This window comes from Cataglyphis hispanica, chromosome 5 (assembly GCF_021464435.1).
Source record: "Cataglyphis hispanica isolate Lineage 1 chromosome 5, ULB_Chis1_1.0, whole genome shotgun sequence".
Classification (NCBI taxonomy): domain Eukaryota; kingdom Metazoa; phylum Arthropoda; class Insecta; order Hymenoptera; family Formicidae; genus Cataglyphis; species Cataglyphis hispanica.
In genome coordinates, this window is record NC_065958.1 from 7,340,471 (window position 1) to 7,362,142 (window position 21,672).

At 31.7% G+C, this 21,672-nt stretch overlaps 1 protein-coding gene across 10 annotated transcripts in view; it reads left to right on the top strand.

Annotated features, from left to right (window-relative positions):
• LOC126849948 (sodium bicarbonate cotransporter 3) overlaps positions 1-21,672 on the top strand; it is a 48,624-nt gene that overhangs the window by 12,256 nt on the left and 14,696 nt on the right. For 4 of the 10 annotated variants that reach the window (XR_007687475.1, XM_050592417.1, XM_050592413.1 and 1 more), the window contains 8 exons: positions 5,895-6,016; positions 7,612-7,746; positions 14,045-14,183; positions 14,517-14,736; positions 15,124-15,247; positions 16,067-16,243; positions 20,822-20,925; positions 21,375-21,560. Coding sequence is in view for 9 of the 10 variants with exons in the window: in XM_050592413.1 (XP_050448370.1) it covers positions 5,895-6,016; positions 7,612-7,746; positions 14,045-14,183; positions 14,517-14,736; positions 15,124-15,247; positions 16,067-16,243; positions 20,822-20,925; positions 21,375-21,560 (1,207 nt within the window). In the remaining variant the exon portion in view is untranslated. Of the gene's footprint in view, positions 1-1,391; positions 1,662-5,894; positions 6,017-7,611; positions 7,747-14,044; positions 14,184-14,516; positions 14,737-15,123; positions 15,248-16,066; positions 16,244-18,929; positions 19,035-20,821; positions 20,926-21,374; positions 21,561-21,672 lie in introns of those variants that run through there. The other 6 variants (XM_050592418.1, XM_050592419.1, XM_050592422.1 and 3 more) reach the window with 5 other exon arrangements.

Genomic DNA, 21,672 nt, shown 5'->3' on the forward strand with positions numbered 1-21,672 from the left:
ATTTTTTTATTTTTTTTTATTAAAAGTACAGTCAAATATGTTAAATGTATAAAATTTTAATAATTAAATGATATGTGTCTAAAACATTTCTAATATAATCAAAAATATTTTGTTTTTGATAATTTGTTAATAGAATTATAATAAAAATTTTGCTTTTATAACGAATTTTTTAATTAAATTAATTTTGCATTAAAATTTATTGACACTGATTATAAGTATGGACTTGATACAAGGATAACTCATCAATTATAATATTTGTGCTCGAATAATTGATTGATTGAATAATTGATGTTCTGAATAATTTTCATATTTTCTGATTTTATATCCAATATAACATTTTATATATCTATAATAATTTTATGTAAACATTATTTATTGAATATTTTTTCATAATACGAATAACAAAATAATTTTTGTAAAAAAGAAAAAGAAGAGGGCAAAGATTCGTTCTTCCAGCAATAAATTATGGGGCCAATTCTTTTAGAAATCAAACAATACGATCATTTTATTTCCTCTTCTATCAAATTAGCCTTCCTCTATTAGGGAGACAGCCCAGACAAATAGGTCGATCATTACATAGAGCTTCGTACATAGGCACAACCTGGGTAATCGCATTGCGCTAATTATCCATTTGCCGGCAGTTGACGATCCGACGACAACGACAATGCGATCTTGACATTCCGTCGAATGACCTCATAGAAAGGAATCTCGAAAGTGCAATGAATAGAGAGATGATGCATTAGAGACAATTGTCTTTATCACGGGAGATAATTTCGGAGACACCGCATTTTTTCTTTATAATAATAAACAAAATTGACTTATTTTTAAATCAAAATATCTATAATTATTATTTTTGCAGAAGAGATGATAAATATCACAAAAATATAATAAAATATCTAATAAAGCAATATTGTTGAGAAGTTTTCAAATAATAATTTTAATTAATTAATATAATACTTTAATATTCAGTGATATCAATTTTTTGCAATACAATTAATTATCCGGAATTATTTAAGAGTAGATCGATTTTTTGTTACTTTATTATTATTATTATCTCAATCATTTAACACTCAAATACTTATTGTATACAGTACACACTAATAATCTTTGAATACGCGTCTTAATGAGCTATACACCAAACTTAATACATTAATCATATTTAAAGACACATAAGATAGAAGGTCACTGTAAGGCGAGGACCTTCAAAGAGCATTTCATTGAGTATGCACGACGCGCGGCATCGTCATACTTTACTGTCTTTCTCCGCGAAGACACACACTGAGCTCCGGGAGGCGACCCTGACAGCATTTGTACACGTCGTTCGCGTTTATATCGAGCGCTGCAATTGCGTCCGTCGCCGAGAACTGCACCTGGCAGCGCCCACGAAAAGCAGATTAAGCGACCGTCCCCTTCCCGTTCTATCCGCAACTGATTCGCGTAACGTAAAGCTCATCTTGCGCCAGTTGTATCTGCGACGACGTGCATATGTAGTGTACAACGTTTAATTGTTTTCCGCCACGTGCTATCGGGAATGAGATATAAGAAATGTCGCTCGCTCGCTGATCCTCTCAAACGTCTGTCTCGCATGATTGAGCGTTGTCGAAGTCGGAGGTTGTCGTGCAAGGATAGGATCAAAAAAGATTGACTACATCGGAAACAAGGTAATACGATCTTAGGCAATCTTAGGCAAAAAAATCTACCATTATATTTTTATATTATTATTCTAATCTGTTGCCTTATCTTTCGTTGTCTGTCTACTTTATTTTTATGTAAACAAAAAAAATTAAATTAAAAAAATTTGTGTAAAAACTTTTATTTTATTATTAATATCTGAAAGTGTTGTTAAACAAATATTCTTGAAAAAAAACACGGCTGAACAAACAGCCCAATCGAAATAGTTAAAATAGTTAACATAAACAAGGAGGCCTTCGCAGTTAAAAATAGAAAATATTAAATGAAAATAAATAACGAAGAGAGTTTTATATATACAAGAATAACAGAGAGTAACATAGATTATGATCTTCAATTAATATAGCTTAGCTTCTGTTATAAAGATGACAAGGCACAAAATCGTCGTATAACATGCGTGTTAAAATTAACATCCGCAGTGTAGGTGGATAATCGTAGTATACCATATCTTTTTTCATGTCTGTTCACGCGGATTGTCTGACAAGAATAATTTTCATGCAGCACATTATGTCCCGGCGAAAACTTCGCATCGTCGTCCTTTGTTAATTATTATCAATTATTTTTATATACATATATATATATATATAAATTGAATATATTATTTATGCTCCCCTTATATGTATATGTATGTAATTTATCAACGCGTAAAATATTCTTCAATAAAGTTCTCATTAAAATTGCATTTTTTATGCGACAGAATATATAATGATAATAATGTATTATTTATATCATCTATTCATATGTTTGTTAATATGTAAGTATTTCACGTTCAAAGTAATAAGAATCATTATAATTTATATAAGTATATATCCACGTATTACATCATCTGTTATAATTTATGTTTTAAAGTCGATAGCTCGTTTTATGTTCATTTTTTTTCCACATTTTCTGACACTTATAAATGACTATTTTACAGTCACCTGTTGGTAAAAGAGACAAAGATTTACAAACAAAATCTGTTTTAATTAAATGTAATAAGAAAAAATAATATTTTAAACTTTAAAATATTCGCAAGAAATATCTTGTTACCTTTTTTGTTACATCCGACACATGTTATCATCTGTTTAAATTAATTTACAAATCATCTCTTTCTGGTGTCAGGTTTACAAAACGCAGGAGCGAATTCAATCATTGCCATTTACTGCCATTTATTCATCAACTGCATTATTATCATTATTATCATTATTGTCATTATCGTTATTGTTCCCCATAATAGTAGGTTGTCGCACGTGAAAGAAATTCGTCACGTCGAGGACAGAAACCCGACACGTACGGAATTCTCCGTTCTATGAAACAGCTGTTCGCGTCCCAGAATTATTAAATCGCGATTAGCATGATAATCGAATCGCTTTTGCGAGCGTGAAAGGAACGGAATACCGATAGAATTGTGTCGTCTGTGGCAGTTACGCGATCGATGTGCAAACGTAAATCTATATACGGCGATTATATGACCACTATTACAGACGAATATTGCAGACGACTATACATTAGCATAGCTGTAGATCTATTTCTGTTAGAAAGAAACTTATATTCTAAACAATAATGATATGAAACTTTTGTTTGCGAAATACATTGTTTATGCATGCGAGTAGCTGTGAAACTTTGATTGATCGGCTTAGAACTTAATCACGATCTCAAGTACCTCAAATAACTGAATTTGAAAGATAAAAAATCAAACATTTTGCATACTGATATATATGGAAGATTAAAAAAAAAGTGAATGTTTGCCATTTAATCTAGCATTTTGTTTTCTTATTAAAAATAAATTTTATAACTGCTTTTACATACATATATTCTAATTTTAATATTTTTTTATATATTCTTGTAACGCCCACTTAACATTAAAGCTGTTCTAACTACCGTTGATAAATGTGAGAACAGAGTGATTAAAGATGTTGAAGGAAATTAGTAAATGTCTCAGAGGAAGAAGATGATTACACGAGACAAAACCAAAATATCGTAATAGTCGACTATATTATTACGCTCGTTTCTTCTGAGAAAAACTGACAACAAGTATTTTTAATTTAAATAAAAGAGGATTTTTCTAATATTTTATAAGCGTAGAATCAAAAAAAGAAAAAATAAATGTTGATTAAATTTAACAATTTGTAACATTAAATTGAAACAATCAAGCACCAAGAGCTGCTATTTAATTACATTTGTAATATGTTTTTGATACAAGAAGAAAACTATATTTTTTATAACCGATATCTTTATCAGTGTTTAATAAACGAATTTGTTTAAATTATGTTAATTAAACGTTATGTTAGTTAAACATATGCTTATGATTTAACAAAACATATGTAGAGGGTGTTCTCAATATCAATTGATATTAATGTTTTTATTTTTAATATTAATAAAATTAATAAAATATTAATAAAATATTAATAAAATTGCTTTTGATAAGTTTAATACAATTGCCATTTATACATTTTATTAGAAGCTGAATTTATAAATATGTTGACTTCAAATATTTGAAAAAATATATTAGAATTCCTATGAATTTTTCTACTTCGAATTTATCATGATATAAAATCAATGTATGCATAATTAAATCTCATAAATTTATTATTTTGAGATAATGTGCAATTTAATAGCGTGTATAATCGCTAATATGCACTCTCTTATATAAATACACATGCACGCAATTCTACGTTACAATAACATGATTATAAAAAAAGAAATATAATTTAATCAAAATGTTAATTCTTAACGTTGTTTTTACATTCAACTCACTTCTGCTTTCTCAATTATTATGACATAATGCATATTAATGCAGTCAATTCTCATTGAAATGTCACGTTTGGATTACTTGGATTACACATCTATTTTTCCTTTTCTGATTCATCCGTAATTCATCCGTGTTCAATCTTATACCTGATTCATCGAAACTGTTTTGATAACTGTCTACAACTTTTCTCATTTTCATTCATGAAAATATTCTTAAGTTGACATCGGTCAACAGTAACGACCAAATGCAGTGATTCTTTGCATTTATTCAGCATTGCAAGTGAGTTCCTAATACGAGTATAAAATGCGTAACAAATAGAATAAAATGATATCTTCTACTACAAAGATATATATTATATAACTACAGAGATATATATTATATATATTATCTAACCTGCGCTCATATCGGTTTAATGAAAATCGACCGATTAAATAATTGTAATGGTTGATAAGACATGCGATACACACATTTCGAATAAAACATTGAAATCTATTTAATGGAAACAAATAAATATATTTTAATATAGAAATGTGGGGAAATGTATATAAATCAAAATTTAAAAGAATTTATTTTTTTATACAAATATTTGCTATTAACTATTAAGTAAACTAATTAACTAAACTGATTTTTTATACATATCAGTATTTTGATAATACAAAAAATAATTCTATTAGGCATCGCCAACAATAGATAAAATTTTACGTTTCTTAATTAACCATAAAATTTCGATTAAATGTAAAAAACTTTTTGTAATAATCAAAATGCCATTATATCTCAACTTAAGTCATTTTTAATACTACCAGATTTTATTATGTATCTAATTTATTATGCAGAATTAAATCGTATTGCGCAGAATAAAATCATATTTAATTACATATATGAAATTTATAAACAAGCTACCAGAAACTAAAGGAATAAATATAAAAACGAAAGAAATGAAACTTAATAAAAAAGAAATTTAAACAGGAAGCGGTTGTAAGCAAAGTGCCTCCGGCTGCTGAGGAAATTTAATTATTATTAACTCGCATCACAGAAGTTACGGACGGTTGTGGACAGACGCCCACGGAATATTTTGTGGATAGACACCTACGAACTATTTCGCGGTGCACACTCGTGTGCATGCTTGGCATTTTTCCCTACCACTTTCAACGCATTCCATTAATCGAACAAACTTGATTTAATATCAAAGTACGAAAAAGTACAAAATTTTTAATAATAAAACACCATTATATTCCACGACAACATTTATTCTTTATAAAAAAATTTGCCGCCAGAAATAATACGTTTCGGAAAGAGAAACAAATAAAAAGAGAACACAAATAAATAAACTCGATAACATTTTTGTTGATTGGAAACTCGTTAATGCATTGATAACAAAAAAATGTATGCGTCTGTTAACCCAGCGAACGCATGCAAAGCATAATCGCTATCGACATCCCAGTAATTGAATTGAAAATTTAATTCATTTTCACAGACCGTGGATGCAGCCGGGAGCCGGCAGTGGCGGGGCCCACACGGGCGGGACAGGTGACGATGAGGCCCCGAAGGATCCGGGGGCGCGGATCATCCATCATTACACGGAAAAGGATTATGAAGGTAAGAAACATTAAATAAGAATTCACTCAGAGCTGATAAAAATTAATTGTAGTCAATACAAATATTTTTGTTTACCCTATTATTTAGGAACAAATAGAAATATTACCAATTTATTAAACAGGATTAAACAATTTATTAAAACAACGTTTTATAATTTTATATTAATCATTAAGTATTTGATCGTTTAATTAATATGTTTTACATCAAAAATATTTCAATGAGATCTATCAAAATGAATCTTTTACAGCGATATGAGTCCAATTTATGCGATTTATTACGAAAACGATAGGGAAGCAAAATATTTTATTAATGAAGGAGGAGAAATTGCAATCTTTAATAATTTCTATGATTCTTATTCTGCAAAAACTCATGTACATGTGTTCGATGACTACTATTTTTATAAGTAAAGAATAATAAGGCATGTTTTTTTGCTGAAGCATCAAATCTTCAGGCAATAACGTGCCTACTAGGTCAGTCCGATACGAATTTGGCTTCAGTGTTTGCTCACATGACGATCCTCGCGCGTGTAGGAGCTTCGAAAATCGTTACTTCGTTAAACACCCCAGCTATAGATGGATAGATACATGCTACGAGGTCACCTTGTATCGACAATGAAACGTATGGATAGAGGCCATATATGTCATTGTAACGTGTCTTGCATCATAAACGCTGAACCCTTTATGGAAACAATTTGATCGCCTCGTCTGACAGGTGTTCATCTCCTTCAACCGACATAATTCGAAACTTCCTCGAACAATATTGACCCTTCTTTAAACTTGCATGGAAAATGGCTAATTCACAGCTTAAGGCTTCTTTCAATTGCTCCTAGATAAAAAGCAAAAAAATTTTTTTGCTAATAATTATTTTTTACAAAATCTAAGCTGGAATAGAACAATAATTATCCTCAAGATATAAATATTATTTTAATATATTAATATTCTTTTTATTAAAAAATTTATTGTATACAAATACACAGAATCAACATTTATTAAAAGACATCTAACTAATGTGAAAATATCTATTTATTATACTTCTATCGTATTTTTATTCTCGCATGATATCAATGCAAAAAATTACAATGTGGTTATCACACACTAAGAGCTTTCAATTTATGAAGCTTAAGACTACATGTAACGATCACGAGTCACTATAAACTATATAATGCTGAAAGGTTGCATTGTTATTAATATCAGAAAAGTGTGAATAGTGTGCTATTAATATATATCATCTTTCGCAAAGTTCAATCATTCGTCCTTCTATTACCGCAAAATCGGCGCAGACCTATTGACCTTTTCACCTAAGCTAACTCGTCTGAATGTGCCAATATAACGCAACCATGTTACAAACACTCGTGTAAATTAATTCCCTTCCTAGTTAGATACCTTAGATACAGGATCCTTTCATCTCTGAGCAAGATCCATTCCTCTGTTATAAGCAAGATTATAACGATCAAGCGATGCCGACCTAATTTTCTACTTTCGTATCTACTTTCGCGAACGAAAGAGAAACCCCGCGTTTCACGCGTGCACCCCCCCTAGGAATCATTTTGGTTGAGAAATACTGCGTGATGAGGTATCCCTTTCATCTGCTTCCAGGTCACAGGGCGCACACGTTTTATGTGGGCGTGCATCTGCCGGGGGAGAGGAGACATCGTCGACACCATAAGCACCATCATTCACAACGACAGTCGTACCCCTGCGGTAAAGAGGATGCCGACAACGAGAGACCAAGTAAGTTGATTCTTCGTTTTTTTGCCTCAGAGTTGTGTGATTTCTCCCGATAATGATATAACGATCATACGATCATACTTTGATTCTATTCGAGCTCTTTTCAAAGAAATGACAAAGTATTACGTAAATAATAGATGTAGTGATTTTGAGATAAATTTTAGCATGCTTGGTTTGCTGGTTATATATTAACGTCAATCCAATTATCTTAATTCTGATAATTTATAAATTTTCTATAAGATCATTTCTGTTGAAATATGATATTGACTGTTCTTCTACGCTAAAGATAAAGATTGTTAATACATCGTTCTATCATCGTTGCTATTGCCGTAAAATCTTGTCAACAGGTGAAATATTCCGCGGTTTATTAATAAAGTATTGTTTGGATAGCAACAAAATTCTTGTGGACGGCGCATAGTGTTAATTATAAATAATATTCCTCAAATTCTCATTAATAAGCTTAACAATTCTCAAGAAATTTAATCTCAAATATCATTAAATATAAATATTCTATATATGAATATACTATATATTTTGCGATAACATTAAGGGTCCTCGATATCACGTTAGCAATCTCAAACTATGACGTCATAAGCCAGAAAATATACGTCAGCTTCCTTCCTTGTAAAACTTATATCTACATAAATGAGTTTTCTTCCATGAAAAGATCTTAGTTCGATAAAACAAACATGTGGATTGCGTCAGAAACTTCAAACGAGATAAAAATTATTGTCGAAGAGAAATGTCTAGTTGATTTCGTTACTGTGGTTGCTTGGAATGTTAAAGCCGCCACATGGTTTATCGCCTGTCTTATCTGAAAACGTGATCGAGATTGCAATATACAATATATAATACGTAAACAGATAATATCAGATATATAAGATAATAATAATAATAATACGACCCAGAATTAATAATGCGTCGATACTTTTTTGAAACCATTGATATGTGACAATTCACTGAGTTAATCAATTATTCCTTTTTTTTTCTCGAAAAATCACATTAAATAATAAATAATAATAATTTTAGGAAAAATATCTCACTTTGATATAGACGTGAATAACAATGAAATTATTAAAAATTATGCATAATATTGCATTCATTTCACGACATTATTTGTAACGTTCAAAATTTGGCATCAACGTGCTTGCATTTCATGTATTCTAAAAATGACACACGCTTATATATAGTTTCACATATATAAAATTAATTTGTTCATTTGTTCATTTCTTTCATGTCAATTTTGAGATTTTTTAACTCTTTTATGAAATGGCAATGCTAAAATAATGATTAAAAATTTACCATTTATGTTGCTTTGTATTGTACATAGGCGCGATAATTATAAATAATCGATTTATAACACGAATTGTAAATTATTTCCTTATATTCAAAATATTGTGTAGATCGTATAATATGCAGAAGCGAGTTTTGGCGAATAATAAGATTCGAATACTAGCATAATGAGTTTCTATTCAACAAAGCATTTAATTAAATATCCTCAAACGTCCGTGACGTATTAATTTTACGATTCATACGACAGCTGTTTTCACAGCCATGCAAAGGCGTATTATACCTCTTGCCTTTGTAATTTTGTTATTTAGGAACACGCAGTCGTATAAATATAGCAATAAAAAGCTGATTGCGCCAGTCTAAAAATGAAACGAGAGTCCCCACCTCGTGCGTTTCGTAGCGGCGCGAATTGTCTCGTGTCATCGCGGCGGCATTATTACTTCGCTCTCACAAATTTAATTGCGCCTCAAAAAAGCCGCTTGTTACATCGCATTGTTCTGCAAAATCTGCGCTACTATTTTGCCCGAGAGCAATTCGGAACGCTACGCTAAAACGTCGCATATATGACGCAAACGCGTTATATGTGACACGTTGCACTTTTGCGGTGCTACTAAACCATACAGGGCAGCATGCCAACCACTTGTCAAGACTTATCCGGATATTCACCTTACTTCTGATGCATCCATTACAAAGGGTTAACCGATATTGAGGTGCAACAACCTTTCAATTCCATCTTTCTTAATTTTTCTATATTTGATGTTATAAGAAAAGAACAATAACATTGATATAAATAAAGAATAGGCAATTTTTATTTTTTTTTTTATTTTGTGATAAACGTAGTACACAGGTTGTCATTGTCAAGTCTATCTTTTTTTTAACGAAAGTTTGATCGGACGTTATCTTCATAAAAAATTTGGCTCTTAGATATCAAAAATTTTATCAAATTAATATCATATAAAGTTGATTCTAATACAGTGTTTAAAATTAATTAGAAAAGTAATGTTGTTTTCTTTGTAGTTCTGTAATTCACTGAAAGCTCTTTATGTAACTTACTTAGTAATGAATTAAAACGAGAACTTCCAATCGAAAACTTTTTCGAAGGCATTTGAAATAAAGTACCTTCATGAAATCATGAAACAAAATATTGTAAAGTGAGTATGCTTAAATATGTGAAGATTGAAAGTAATTAATCAAGTTATTCACCTAAATGTAAACATGATAGAGAAGAAAAAGATAGAGAAGCTCTTGGAAAATATCATATTTAGGTTTCCAAGGCGATAAATCGATTCTCGACGTTTTATAAAAATAGAACGAAAACGTGCAATTTCTATCGCAGGAACAACACAAAGTTTATTATATTTACTCCAAATGTTTTAATAAAATACATATAGTTAATTAAAATTTTTGTTGAGTAATTTGTAGTGTTTCATTAAATATACACAACTTTTAATTCTATCTATGCAGTTCTATCCATTAATCAATTATTTTCATTAATTGAACATTTAATAAAGAAAGTTCATTATTATGCGCGACATATCTATATAATATTGTCAATATATCCGGTGTTGTTTACTTTGTCAAAAATCTATCAAACTAGAAAAGCCGACTCGTTATATGAAATATTAAAAAATTCATATCCTTCGAGAAGATTTTCTAAGAGCTTTCATGAAAAGTATACAGATCAGAAATTTATTGCAATTTTTTAACCAACTAACTATCGCTAGCCATTTAATTTCTGCCAATGTTAGAAGTTTGTATCAAAGAAAGTTCACGTCTCGACCGCAATACCGCTTTACTACTTATAATACTTTCTGTAGTAAAATAAAAGATTGTGTGCCAATAAGTGTACAACGATATTACTCTGAATACTCAAAATTGAAGAAGTAGCAAATAAAAATGGCATTTTACAAAATGATTCATAAAAGAAAAATTTATTTTAGTCTCAAAGAAATTTGACATGATATAAAACATTAAAAAAAATAACATATTCTCCAATACATGAATATATCCGAACAAAATGTTGCCTATAGTCATTAAACGTTTTATTCATAAAATCATTAATTTTTAGCTTGAGTCTTAATTGGCAAATTAATTTCTCTGAAAACGCTGGAACGTGTTCCTACATTACCTCCTCTATTATTTTGTATTAATTTCTACATCCGTAAGTTGAATCAATTAACATTAAATAGATATTAAAATTAAACTAAAGAGTTGAGTTTCTTTGATTTCGATACATATAAATTTACTTTCGATATATTTTTATTGACTTGGAGTTCTATCAGCGATGACATGAATAAACCTTGAAGGTATATGTAATCAATACATTTTCAATCCCTTTATCGCAAACATTGGATCTCGATTTTAGTAAATATTGTGCACGTGTCAAGATAAGGAAACAAGACTCCTTGTCAAGTGAATCAATGTCGTAATTCTCATATTAACATTTATAATTCTTAAATGAGAATATAATAAAAGACTATATATATATATATATATATATATATATATATATATATATATATATGTATGTATAACAACAATACGATATCGTATTATATTAACTAGAGGAGAATAAAACAATTTTTTTTCTTTTTTAGAAAAATGGAAGAATCTAAGTTTTTCGCAAAAGAATAAGAGACATATATACATATTCCTCATTTTAATTTCTTCACGCTGTGTATGTCGCTGACGAGAAAAGTATGTGTGACTTGTCTCCCTCGAGAATATCATTTCTTTAGTCTGAATGACACGGCAACATCATTGACGTTGCAGGACAATTGTTGATGATGCGCAGGGGTCGTCTCGCTAGCATCTGCGACCCTGCCGGCGAGATGATATGTAAGCCACCCTTATACATACATATGAGATTCCTTTGTATGATGCGAATTAACGCGGGACCGTTCGTGAATCCTACGATGCGAACATATTATCTCGAGTCCGCAAGTTCTCGCCGAGGATCTCACGTGTTCGCGGTCTTGCCACGGATTGCGCGCGAGACTGATCGGCAGGCGACGCTTTTTCATCGAGATCATATCTCGCGCAAAGATGATAATATTTTTCTTAACAGATCGCGAGCTTAACTCCCGTATATAAGGTGCTTCGACGAGATGTCAGGTGGTCGCGATAATCGCATTACGTGCGTTGACGTTTATCGGATACAAACAGATCTTATATCGCGCAGACATCGCCGCGATTCGTTGTTTTGTCATTATATAAAAGTAATCGCATCACACCACACATACGAAGTTGACATATCGAGCGCAGTTACGCCTAAATGCCTACATTGCGACGCATTTGCAAACTCCGCACATGTCGAATGTAAATTACGTATACCGGAATATAATGTCTCTCCCCGGTTATATATGCAGTGCGCCAGGCATACGATAAATATTTATAGCATTGTGCGATATACGAACGGTACCCCCGGAATTTATCGACACACTCTATACTCTATACGCATAATTCTAGACGAGGGTAAAAGCGCTATTTCCGCGGTATACAAATGCGATTGATGAAGACATTATTTTGTGCGATAATAAACAAAGAAATATATATTGCCTATAATAAATGAGCGTTTTTAGAATTTTATAGCATTGCGTGTGTGTGTAAAATTTATGTATGAAGAGTAAAAGAGTTGCCATACAATAAGTCTGTGCAATTAAATTGCATTTGCATTTTCTTAATTAAAGCTTTGTTTCAAGGTGTCATACAATACATTAAGGAGAGAAGGAAACAATATGTAAAAATATTTTTAAATTAAATTTAAAAAAATGTGATATATTACATTAAAAAATATAGTAAATAAATAGCAATTAAATTACATAATATTTAATCGATTAAAATGTAATCTTGTGTATAATAGATTTTCAGCTTAAACGTTGATTAAACTTTAAAACCCTCTTTGCATCAACGATAGTTATAAATAAAATAGGAGAGTCGACTATGGGGTGCGTAGCTTTTTCCTTCTTCCCTCTGTCATTTATTTTATATAAGGTAGTGTTTTACCCAACTCTAGACAACTTATATCACACAACAGGTTACGCAATCGTTCGAATCGGAAGATGTTGTTCTTTTTTTTTCAATCTGCTTTCTATGTGCTCTCTCTGAAAGGATCTTTCTAATGTGCATGCGTCAATCTATCATATGACGTGTACATATGATCGTACATATATTACACTTTTTTCATATCATTTTTTTATCATTTGCTCGATCGATCGATTAACGTCGACTTTTTTTATTCCATTTCAAAATTAATGCGATCGCTCACGCCCAAAAAATATATCAAAAATGTAATTCTTTTGCTCTTTTACGTTACACGTGTTTCGCTCTGATTAATATATTGTTGGATACTTTTGTGTTGACACGTCCTCTCGCCGAACTTTGTTTCTTCGTCTCGCTCTGTTCTCATAACTCTGAACATCAAACTTTATCTCGTCTCTATTGACATTTCACTGAATAAGATCTACTTTCTCTTTCATATATGCTACGTTTCTTTCTATTACATGCATTCGCTGTGATGCGCGGGGAATGAGATGCAACATGAGATGCATGTTCTGAGAATCGATAATTTACTTGTTTGCACATCGCTCTGCACGTAACCAGAAACAGCCATTCTAAGCGATTTGCTGTTCATCTTTGGTTAATGTGCGAGCTCTTATGAATTGTATCACTAATCAATCTCTATGATAGATAGTGTTATGTAAATACAATAGATAAATTGAAGCCACATGTGTCTAGCATTCTAATATTATATAGTATTAATATATTATTGTATATATTCTGCATTTATCAATTTTTTTTTTTCAATTGCATTTTTAGACAAATATTTCACAAGTAATATTTTAAACAAGTCTCTCATCTAATTTATCATACTTGTCATACTTAACTTGCCGTTACTCTGATAAATGTCTGTCCTCTGTATAAATACTGTGTACATATATTCTCGCAATTACATTCTTTGAAACGCAATTTCGAAATCGGCGAAATCACGCTTTATCGAATGATTGTTTAGTCACTCCACCAGCCCAGAGAGTGCAGTTTATCCTCGGCGAGGAAGTCGGCGATGATGCGCACGAATCGCATCCGCTCTTCGCGGAGATGGAGGAGCTAGTCAAGGATGGCGATGAGATGCAATGGAAGGAGACGGCGAGGTAATACTCGAATTGCCACTTCACTCCACTTCCATCGATTTAACCTTTTGAAATGCAGAAACACGTTTACAGTGTCATGCATTAAAGTGATCACGATTCTAGATTTCTCTCTTTCATCGCAAACAAATAATATCCAATTCTATTTTTTTTTTATATGTGTAAGATAATAATATAAAATGCAAAATAATTCAAATTTTTAAATAAGCAGTTCTACAAAGAATATTAATAATTCTTTAACGAAAGAAAAAAAAATTGTAATTATATATGCTTTATTTTATATATGCTTTATTTAAAAAAAAAAAAATAATTTTAAACATCGTGCATTATGCACAGATGGATCAAGTTCGAGGAAGATGTCGAGGAAGGTGGCAATAGGTGGAGCAAACCTCACGTTGCCACATTATCACTACATTCACTGTTCGAGTTGAGGAGTTTGCTTTTAAATGGAACCGTCATGCTCGATATGGAAGCAGCCAGTTTGGAGCAGATAGCTGATCTCGTTCTTGATAACATGATTAATAAAGGAGTACTGTCGGTTGAATTGCGAGAAAAGGTAAAAATGTAATAAAAGGCTTGTAAGAAATTTATCTATCATGAAAATAGAAAAATCTCCGATATCTCCTTTCGAGAGATATAAATGAGTACACTCATGATTTCATTTTGCCATTGATATGACACACACATACAAGGATTATTCGTCAAATTTATATGTTTAGTTAAAGTCGAAGCTAAATTATTCGTACCGAAAATAGAAACGTGTTATTGGAAATCTGTCACTATTATGAAAAATCCGTTATCCGATTTCGTGGATACTGAAAAATGCAAAGTTCAAGATTTCATATTCAGAATTCAGTTATTTCCAATTCGAATCAATACTTTAAAATATCAGCCACACATGTGTCGCTAAATCTGATTGATCAGGATATAAATATCGTTTCAGGTGAAAGAAGCCCTCCTCGTGAAACATCGGCATCAGCACGAGAGACGTAAAGACAATAACATGTCGAAGTTACCGATCATAAGATCGTTAGCTGAGATAGGACGCAATCATTCCTCTTCAAAAAGTAAGTTTCATGCCTCTGCCTGAATGTCAATTTTTTTGACAGGTCACCGGATGAAATTTATATACGTACAGTGTACATAATACTTTTAACATCAGGTACATGGACGCTCAGAAACAGAGATTGTCTCTACGTGATTAATAGCATTATCAAACTCTGTTATATTTATCTTAAAATATGTTATTTAATATGTTCACTCACAGCACACACGCGCTTCCTATTTCTTTTTAAATTTTATATATAATATTTCACTTTTTAATTATTCTTTATAATTATCTGTAATATTATATTTTGTTTTGCATTTTTTTATTATTATAATTAATAACAATAGCTTTTAATAAACTAATAAGGCTTTTTTATATTTTATCGTAATTTTATTTTTGTTAACCTTTAATTTAATATTTGTTGTAACAATTCTTAATGGCCCGAAATAATATATAATAATAAAATTGTAATGATTCCTATATTTGGGATCAAATTATCTGCATCTTATTATAAAAACGTCCAAACTTAAATTAATTTTCCTTGACTTTTCTAATATTTTAAAATAAAAATATAATCTAATTTTTATTTTGCAGAATATTTTATTTTTGTAAATATTTGATATCGGGCCTTTAAGAATTTATGCTCCCCGTTATAATTTAAGCTAATTTATCTTAATTTTTCCTTATTTCTAATTAATATTTTGGTTTTATTTTTACCTGCATTTTTTCGTTGAAGACCACCCCGGTGTGGCGGTGGCGAGACGAAAGAGTCCGGGTTCACCGATCCCAGGGCGTGCTAACTTTGCTAAAACACGTATGACACAATCGACATTTTCAGATTGCGACTGTTCATGTGGTATGCATGCCTTGTTGACGTCAGATTTGCAGGAGCGTCGTGATCCTAAGGATGCCTATGTACCCTCCGTCGCCCGCAGTAGCAGCTGCCCAAACTCGAACACGGCGCCGCTGTCGAAAGAGGCAAAAGACCTCAAAGGGCCGTACCTTCTGGTTCCAGGTACAACTTAGGCCAGTCCACCCGCTAAGCAGCCTTGGATTGCGGTGCTTTCGTGGCTTTTTTAACCACACCTGACCGGACAACCCACTAACAATTACAACATGCGTATCGACAGCCTCACAAATTATTTCAAATTGCTTTTTATTTTTTGCCGCGAAATTAATGCAAAAACGCAGTTTATTTAATTTTATAAATCTTGAGATTCGTTAATAAGTTAAATATTTTCCTGATTTTTTAAAATCTCGATATTTCAATAAAAAAGCTCTAAATAATATAGAAATTAATTTTAAAAAGACATATATAAATGCATTTTATTTAATTGCATTAAAAAGACAAAATTTTTCCATTTTACCATTAATATTTCGTAAATAAATTTTTTTAGAATTTCTTAGAATGACAGATTGTAATAATATTATAAATTTGGGAGGCAAACATTTATAACTTAGAATCATATGATTGTGTATCATAACGCGTGATGAAAGATCAAGCGAGGATCAAGGAAACCTCGATCATCGTTGGATCTGTCACAATGTGTTGAATTTTACAAGCCATCATGATCATTCCCAGCTGCCTGATGTTTCTCTTGGTGATTGTCTTGTTAAATGATTATCAATGTAAAATATTTGGCCATCGACAAGATTACTCATCGTCTTCATTGTGTCATATCCATCCACCTTTCTTCTCCGAAGCTCAAGTCGATCGAAAATTTGTAACTTACCAGCGTTTCTTTTCTTTTATTAGACGAATTTGGCATACCCCACGTGGTGGGATTCACGACGTGGTTCGCGATGTGTCCGCTAAAAGGTTAGCTTGCCAGGTGATTTATTCTCGATTCTACACGAATCTGCACCAAAAAATTCTACTTTCTCACTTGTAGCTTCCGTTTATTCTAAAATCTCTTCTCTATCTTCTCGTCTCTCGTGTCTTATCACGTAAATCCGTGATCGACACACGACGAAAACAATTTATTGCGGTCTCTCGTCAATCCTGCCTTTTACTATTTTAGCTATCTCGATGGAACTGTGATTGTTTAATGTGTAAAGTGCACAAGAATTTCAACTATAAGGACACAATTTCATCTAGCGATACGCGAATCTCGTGAAAGATAATATTAGTCATACGAGAATTGAATTATGTTTTTTTTTCACACAATATTAAGTCAATGACAGATACTAATTTCTGCTTCCTATAAACACGTGTCCTTATAAAGAGTGCAAGATTTAATTAACTGCAGCAGACAGTGCGCTTGATCTATCACGGTTGCAATTGCTGCGACCGCTTCTATCTCTCAAATACTACAATAGATATGTCCCGGTTATTCCCGGCACTCACATCGGAAATGAAGTTGATCGTAATTACTGATCTCATGCGGTATAGCAACTCTATGAGAAGTGGATTGCGGTTTTCGAACATGATCTGTATTCTCATCGCGCATTTAGCGCATTAATGCGGCGATCTAATCATTGTTCCTTATTAATATTAAATGTTCATAATTTGAGTAAATAAGCCGCTTGTGCGATGAGAATGCGGAGAATTTCAACACGTTTGCAAATTATGGATTATTTGCAAGCGAACGTGACATTATTAGAGAATTCACTGTTCGCGGTCTCATTATTCATTGATCAACATGCACGTTTCTTCGTTGACAACGTAGGCCAAAACGTTTGTAATTATAATCACGAGGCATGGATCTTTCGTTGTAATCGTACTAACTGCACGTAATTTGATGTAAATCCTATTTATTATATTATATTTATTATACGATAGTGTATTTATGAGTGTTACAATCGAGTAATTAATCTTCTCGGGTAATATCTTCTCAATATCCTAACTAATTCGTAAGTTATTATTTTCATAACACGCAAAAATAAATAGGATTTTTTTAATGTCATCACTTCAAAACACATTTCGTAAAACGTAAGATTAAATGTTACAAAATCATTGTAAATATATATTTTTGAGAATTTTTCGAGGAATTAACGGAGCGTTTATCTCCCAAATTTGGGGAGAATTTCTGGGTTATTTAAATATTACGATTGCCGCGAAATGTACCGACAAATATATGTAAATGAAGCGATATTTTAAAACGCGGTAAAAGCTTGCGATGAAATCGTTCGAGAAATATTCTCGACGTCGTTTAATTTATTGTCGCCACGTCTGTCCTTGACGTGGCGACAATATTCGCGCTTTTTACATAAAAATAGATTGCATGCACAATCTTTCTCTCTCCGCGATACAATCAACACGCGTACACAAAATATCTCTAGGAGCTAAACTATTCGCACGCGACAATTCTTTCTCCAGATCAAATCTCAAAATTGAGATTGAAAGCTTTAATGCGTACAATGGCAGTTATTTATTTTAATTACGAATGTCCTTCCCGACTATTGCTGTTATTTATTCAAGTTATTTGCGCAATGTTAAATAAATATATTAAATTGTGTATATATATATATATATATATATATATATATATATATATATAATTTATATGTATATAACATATGTTATATTATTATATAAATAATCGCATTTATTATGTCATAAACATATTGCTATACATTTTTAAAAGGACTAGGAGATTGCTCGCGAATTACCACGACGACAAGTCATTCTCTACTGCCTACCGCACCTTCCTTTGTAAATAAAAGACAATCCTGGTGTTGTGTTTCATGCTCATTTTTAGTGGAGGAATCGAATTCCGCCCCGGCAATCGCCGGCGCAACAAGTCATGGCAGTGGAACAACGCTGAATGTTGGTAGCCGCTTCCTTACGATACCTGGCAATCCCGGTAAACCGCTTTTCTGTGCTCGCTTTATTACTCACACACTCGCGAACCTACATTAATCCGTAGTGAAGTTCCACACGTACACGTAGATTTGCAGTAGCAATTATCCGCGCTATTTGTGTGCACGCGACAAATGAGAAATCGTTGTTAAATCGGAACAGCTGTTATTGGAAACGCTGAAGGCTTAACGAACTTTGTTTCGCTTGCGACAAATTATCTTTATCGTACCGCGAGGGGTCTTTACCGCGAATAACGATGGCCGATTCGTAAAATCCACCAAACGTCATGATTTCTCTTGCCACCTAATCAGATTCGATGTAAAAATAAAAGGCAATTTCTCGTGATTTAATTATTTTTAATGAAAAATATTTGCGTGTTAATTATAAAATTATTTGTTATAAATAATTGTTATAAAGAATTGAAAATCTCTTTAGAGATTAATTAGTTGAAAAGAACAAAACATATTTTTTAAATTGCTCATCAAAAATCACTGTTTAATATAAATATATGAAAGTAATGTTATTTGTATTTTTATTAGAATTGAAAAGAATATTAAAAAGCAAAAAAATTTTCATGAAATTTTTTCAATATCGTGCATTAAAGATCAAAGGGACCAATCAAGAAAAACGTGCACATATTCTATTTGATGCAAAAGTCGAGTACTATTTTAAAAATAGTCTCCTTCGACAAGCTTTGATCAAATAAAGTTTATTTAATTAAATGATATATCAATTTCATGCACTGACAAGATACAAGATATAAATTTGATTACAAATAAATTAATGTAGCTGATTATTTTTCGCGATTGTATAATCGCATAATCAGTATCAGTACATTTTAATCAATAATTCAATCTGTCTGCATCGTTATAATTGATATACATATTTTTCTTTCGATTATTATTGATTTTAATCAGATGATTCAAACTGCTACTTTGTCATAACAGATTTAATCTTTCACTTGATGAGAATTTGGTTAATTCAAGATAATATCTTCATAAGATATTTAATATACGAAATTTAAAGATAATGCAAAATTGCAATATCGGATTATTGCGAGTAAAATGAAACTCTATATATCGGATCTCGTCGATTATTCGCAGGCATAAAAATTAATATCTTCGCATTTAGCAATTGAAAGTCGCTATAATATACGTTCTTCCATATCTCTTTTGAAGATACTTTTAATGAATATTTTTATTTTATACTTTTTATCACAAAAAATGCAAATTTTATTTTATAATCTCATGCAGAGAGGCTTTGTGAACTTTTTCTTTTATCTTTAGATATTGCTTGAAGTAAAATGGTCGTGGAATGGCACATATAGTTTTGTAACTTTAATTACTATTTTAATTTAAAAATATAGAGACCCATTGTCTTTAAAATTTACATTGTTTTTTGCAAAAATAAAAGATCTTGCATTTATAATCATTTATAAGTACAAAACAATTTTTTTGAAATTTTTACTCATCTTTTTGTTATTTCACAAACGTACTAATAAATTTCATAAATTTTTGCGGTAAGTGTAAAATTTTATACTCGTCCTCTTAATTATATGGAAGATCTTATCTTATAGCGGAGCGTACTGTTTTAATTGCGAAAACATGTGGTTATAAAATTCGAGCAGTACAAAATTGCAATTTGCAATTTCATGCGAGTCATGCGAGGATTAATGACGTATGGGCGGATAAAAGCCATCATGTTCTTCATCGCACGCTACTGACAAGGGGGTTGCACCGATTACAATTTGTGCGCAAAAATGCAGTAGGCAGTAAGCTAGATTTCTTACAGGTCAAGAACCAGGCAGCAACGGTATGGACCGGAGTCCCAGCAGCGTGTCCATCAGCAGGAATCACAGCTCGTCCGCATTGGAGAACGGAGATGCTAATCACAAGGTTTATAGATAAATTTGACTTATTTGACTCGAGGTTTATAGATTAAATTTCGAATAATTATAGATATATATGTTATCGTAAATACTTCATAATATATATTAATAGCATTTATGGAATTTTAATCATAATTATCAGATATGGCTTTGGATTATTTATTGGATTATTGGATTATTATAATTAAATTGTGAGAAAGGCTATGCAATAATACAAATAATAAAAATACAAAATAACTTCGTAAATATGAAATGCGATTACCATAATCGCCTAATTATTTTTCGATTTTTTATGCAACAATAATATCAGATAAGCGAGAAATCTCGTTTCTTTTTTTTTTTGAGGAAAGATATTTTATTCAAGTTTTTTTCCCTTTTAATATTAAGATCGGGCCGCCGGTAAGTAACGCGAGCAAAACTTAATTCGAGAAAACTTTAACTCTATTATCTCATTAGGGTAATACGCACTTTATGAGAAAGATACCACCCGGCGCCGAAGCGAGCAACATACTTGTGGGTGAGGTCGATTTCCTCGACAAGACTTTGTCCGCATTCATCCGATTAAGCCAGGCCGGGATAATGGGTGACCTGACAGAAGTTCCTGTTCCGACAAGATTCATCTTCATTCTCCTGGGACCCATGGTAAGAACTCTATCGAGATTACAAATCATGCGAGCAAAATGCGAAAAATGAAATATGATCGCGATCTACTTCTGGCACTATTTTGTTGAAACTGTGCTAGAATTGCTATGAT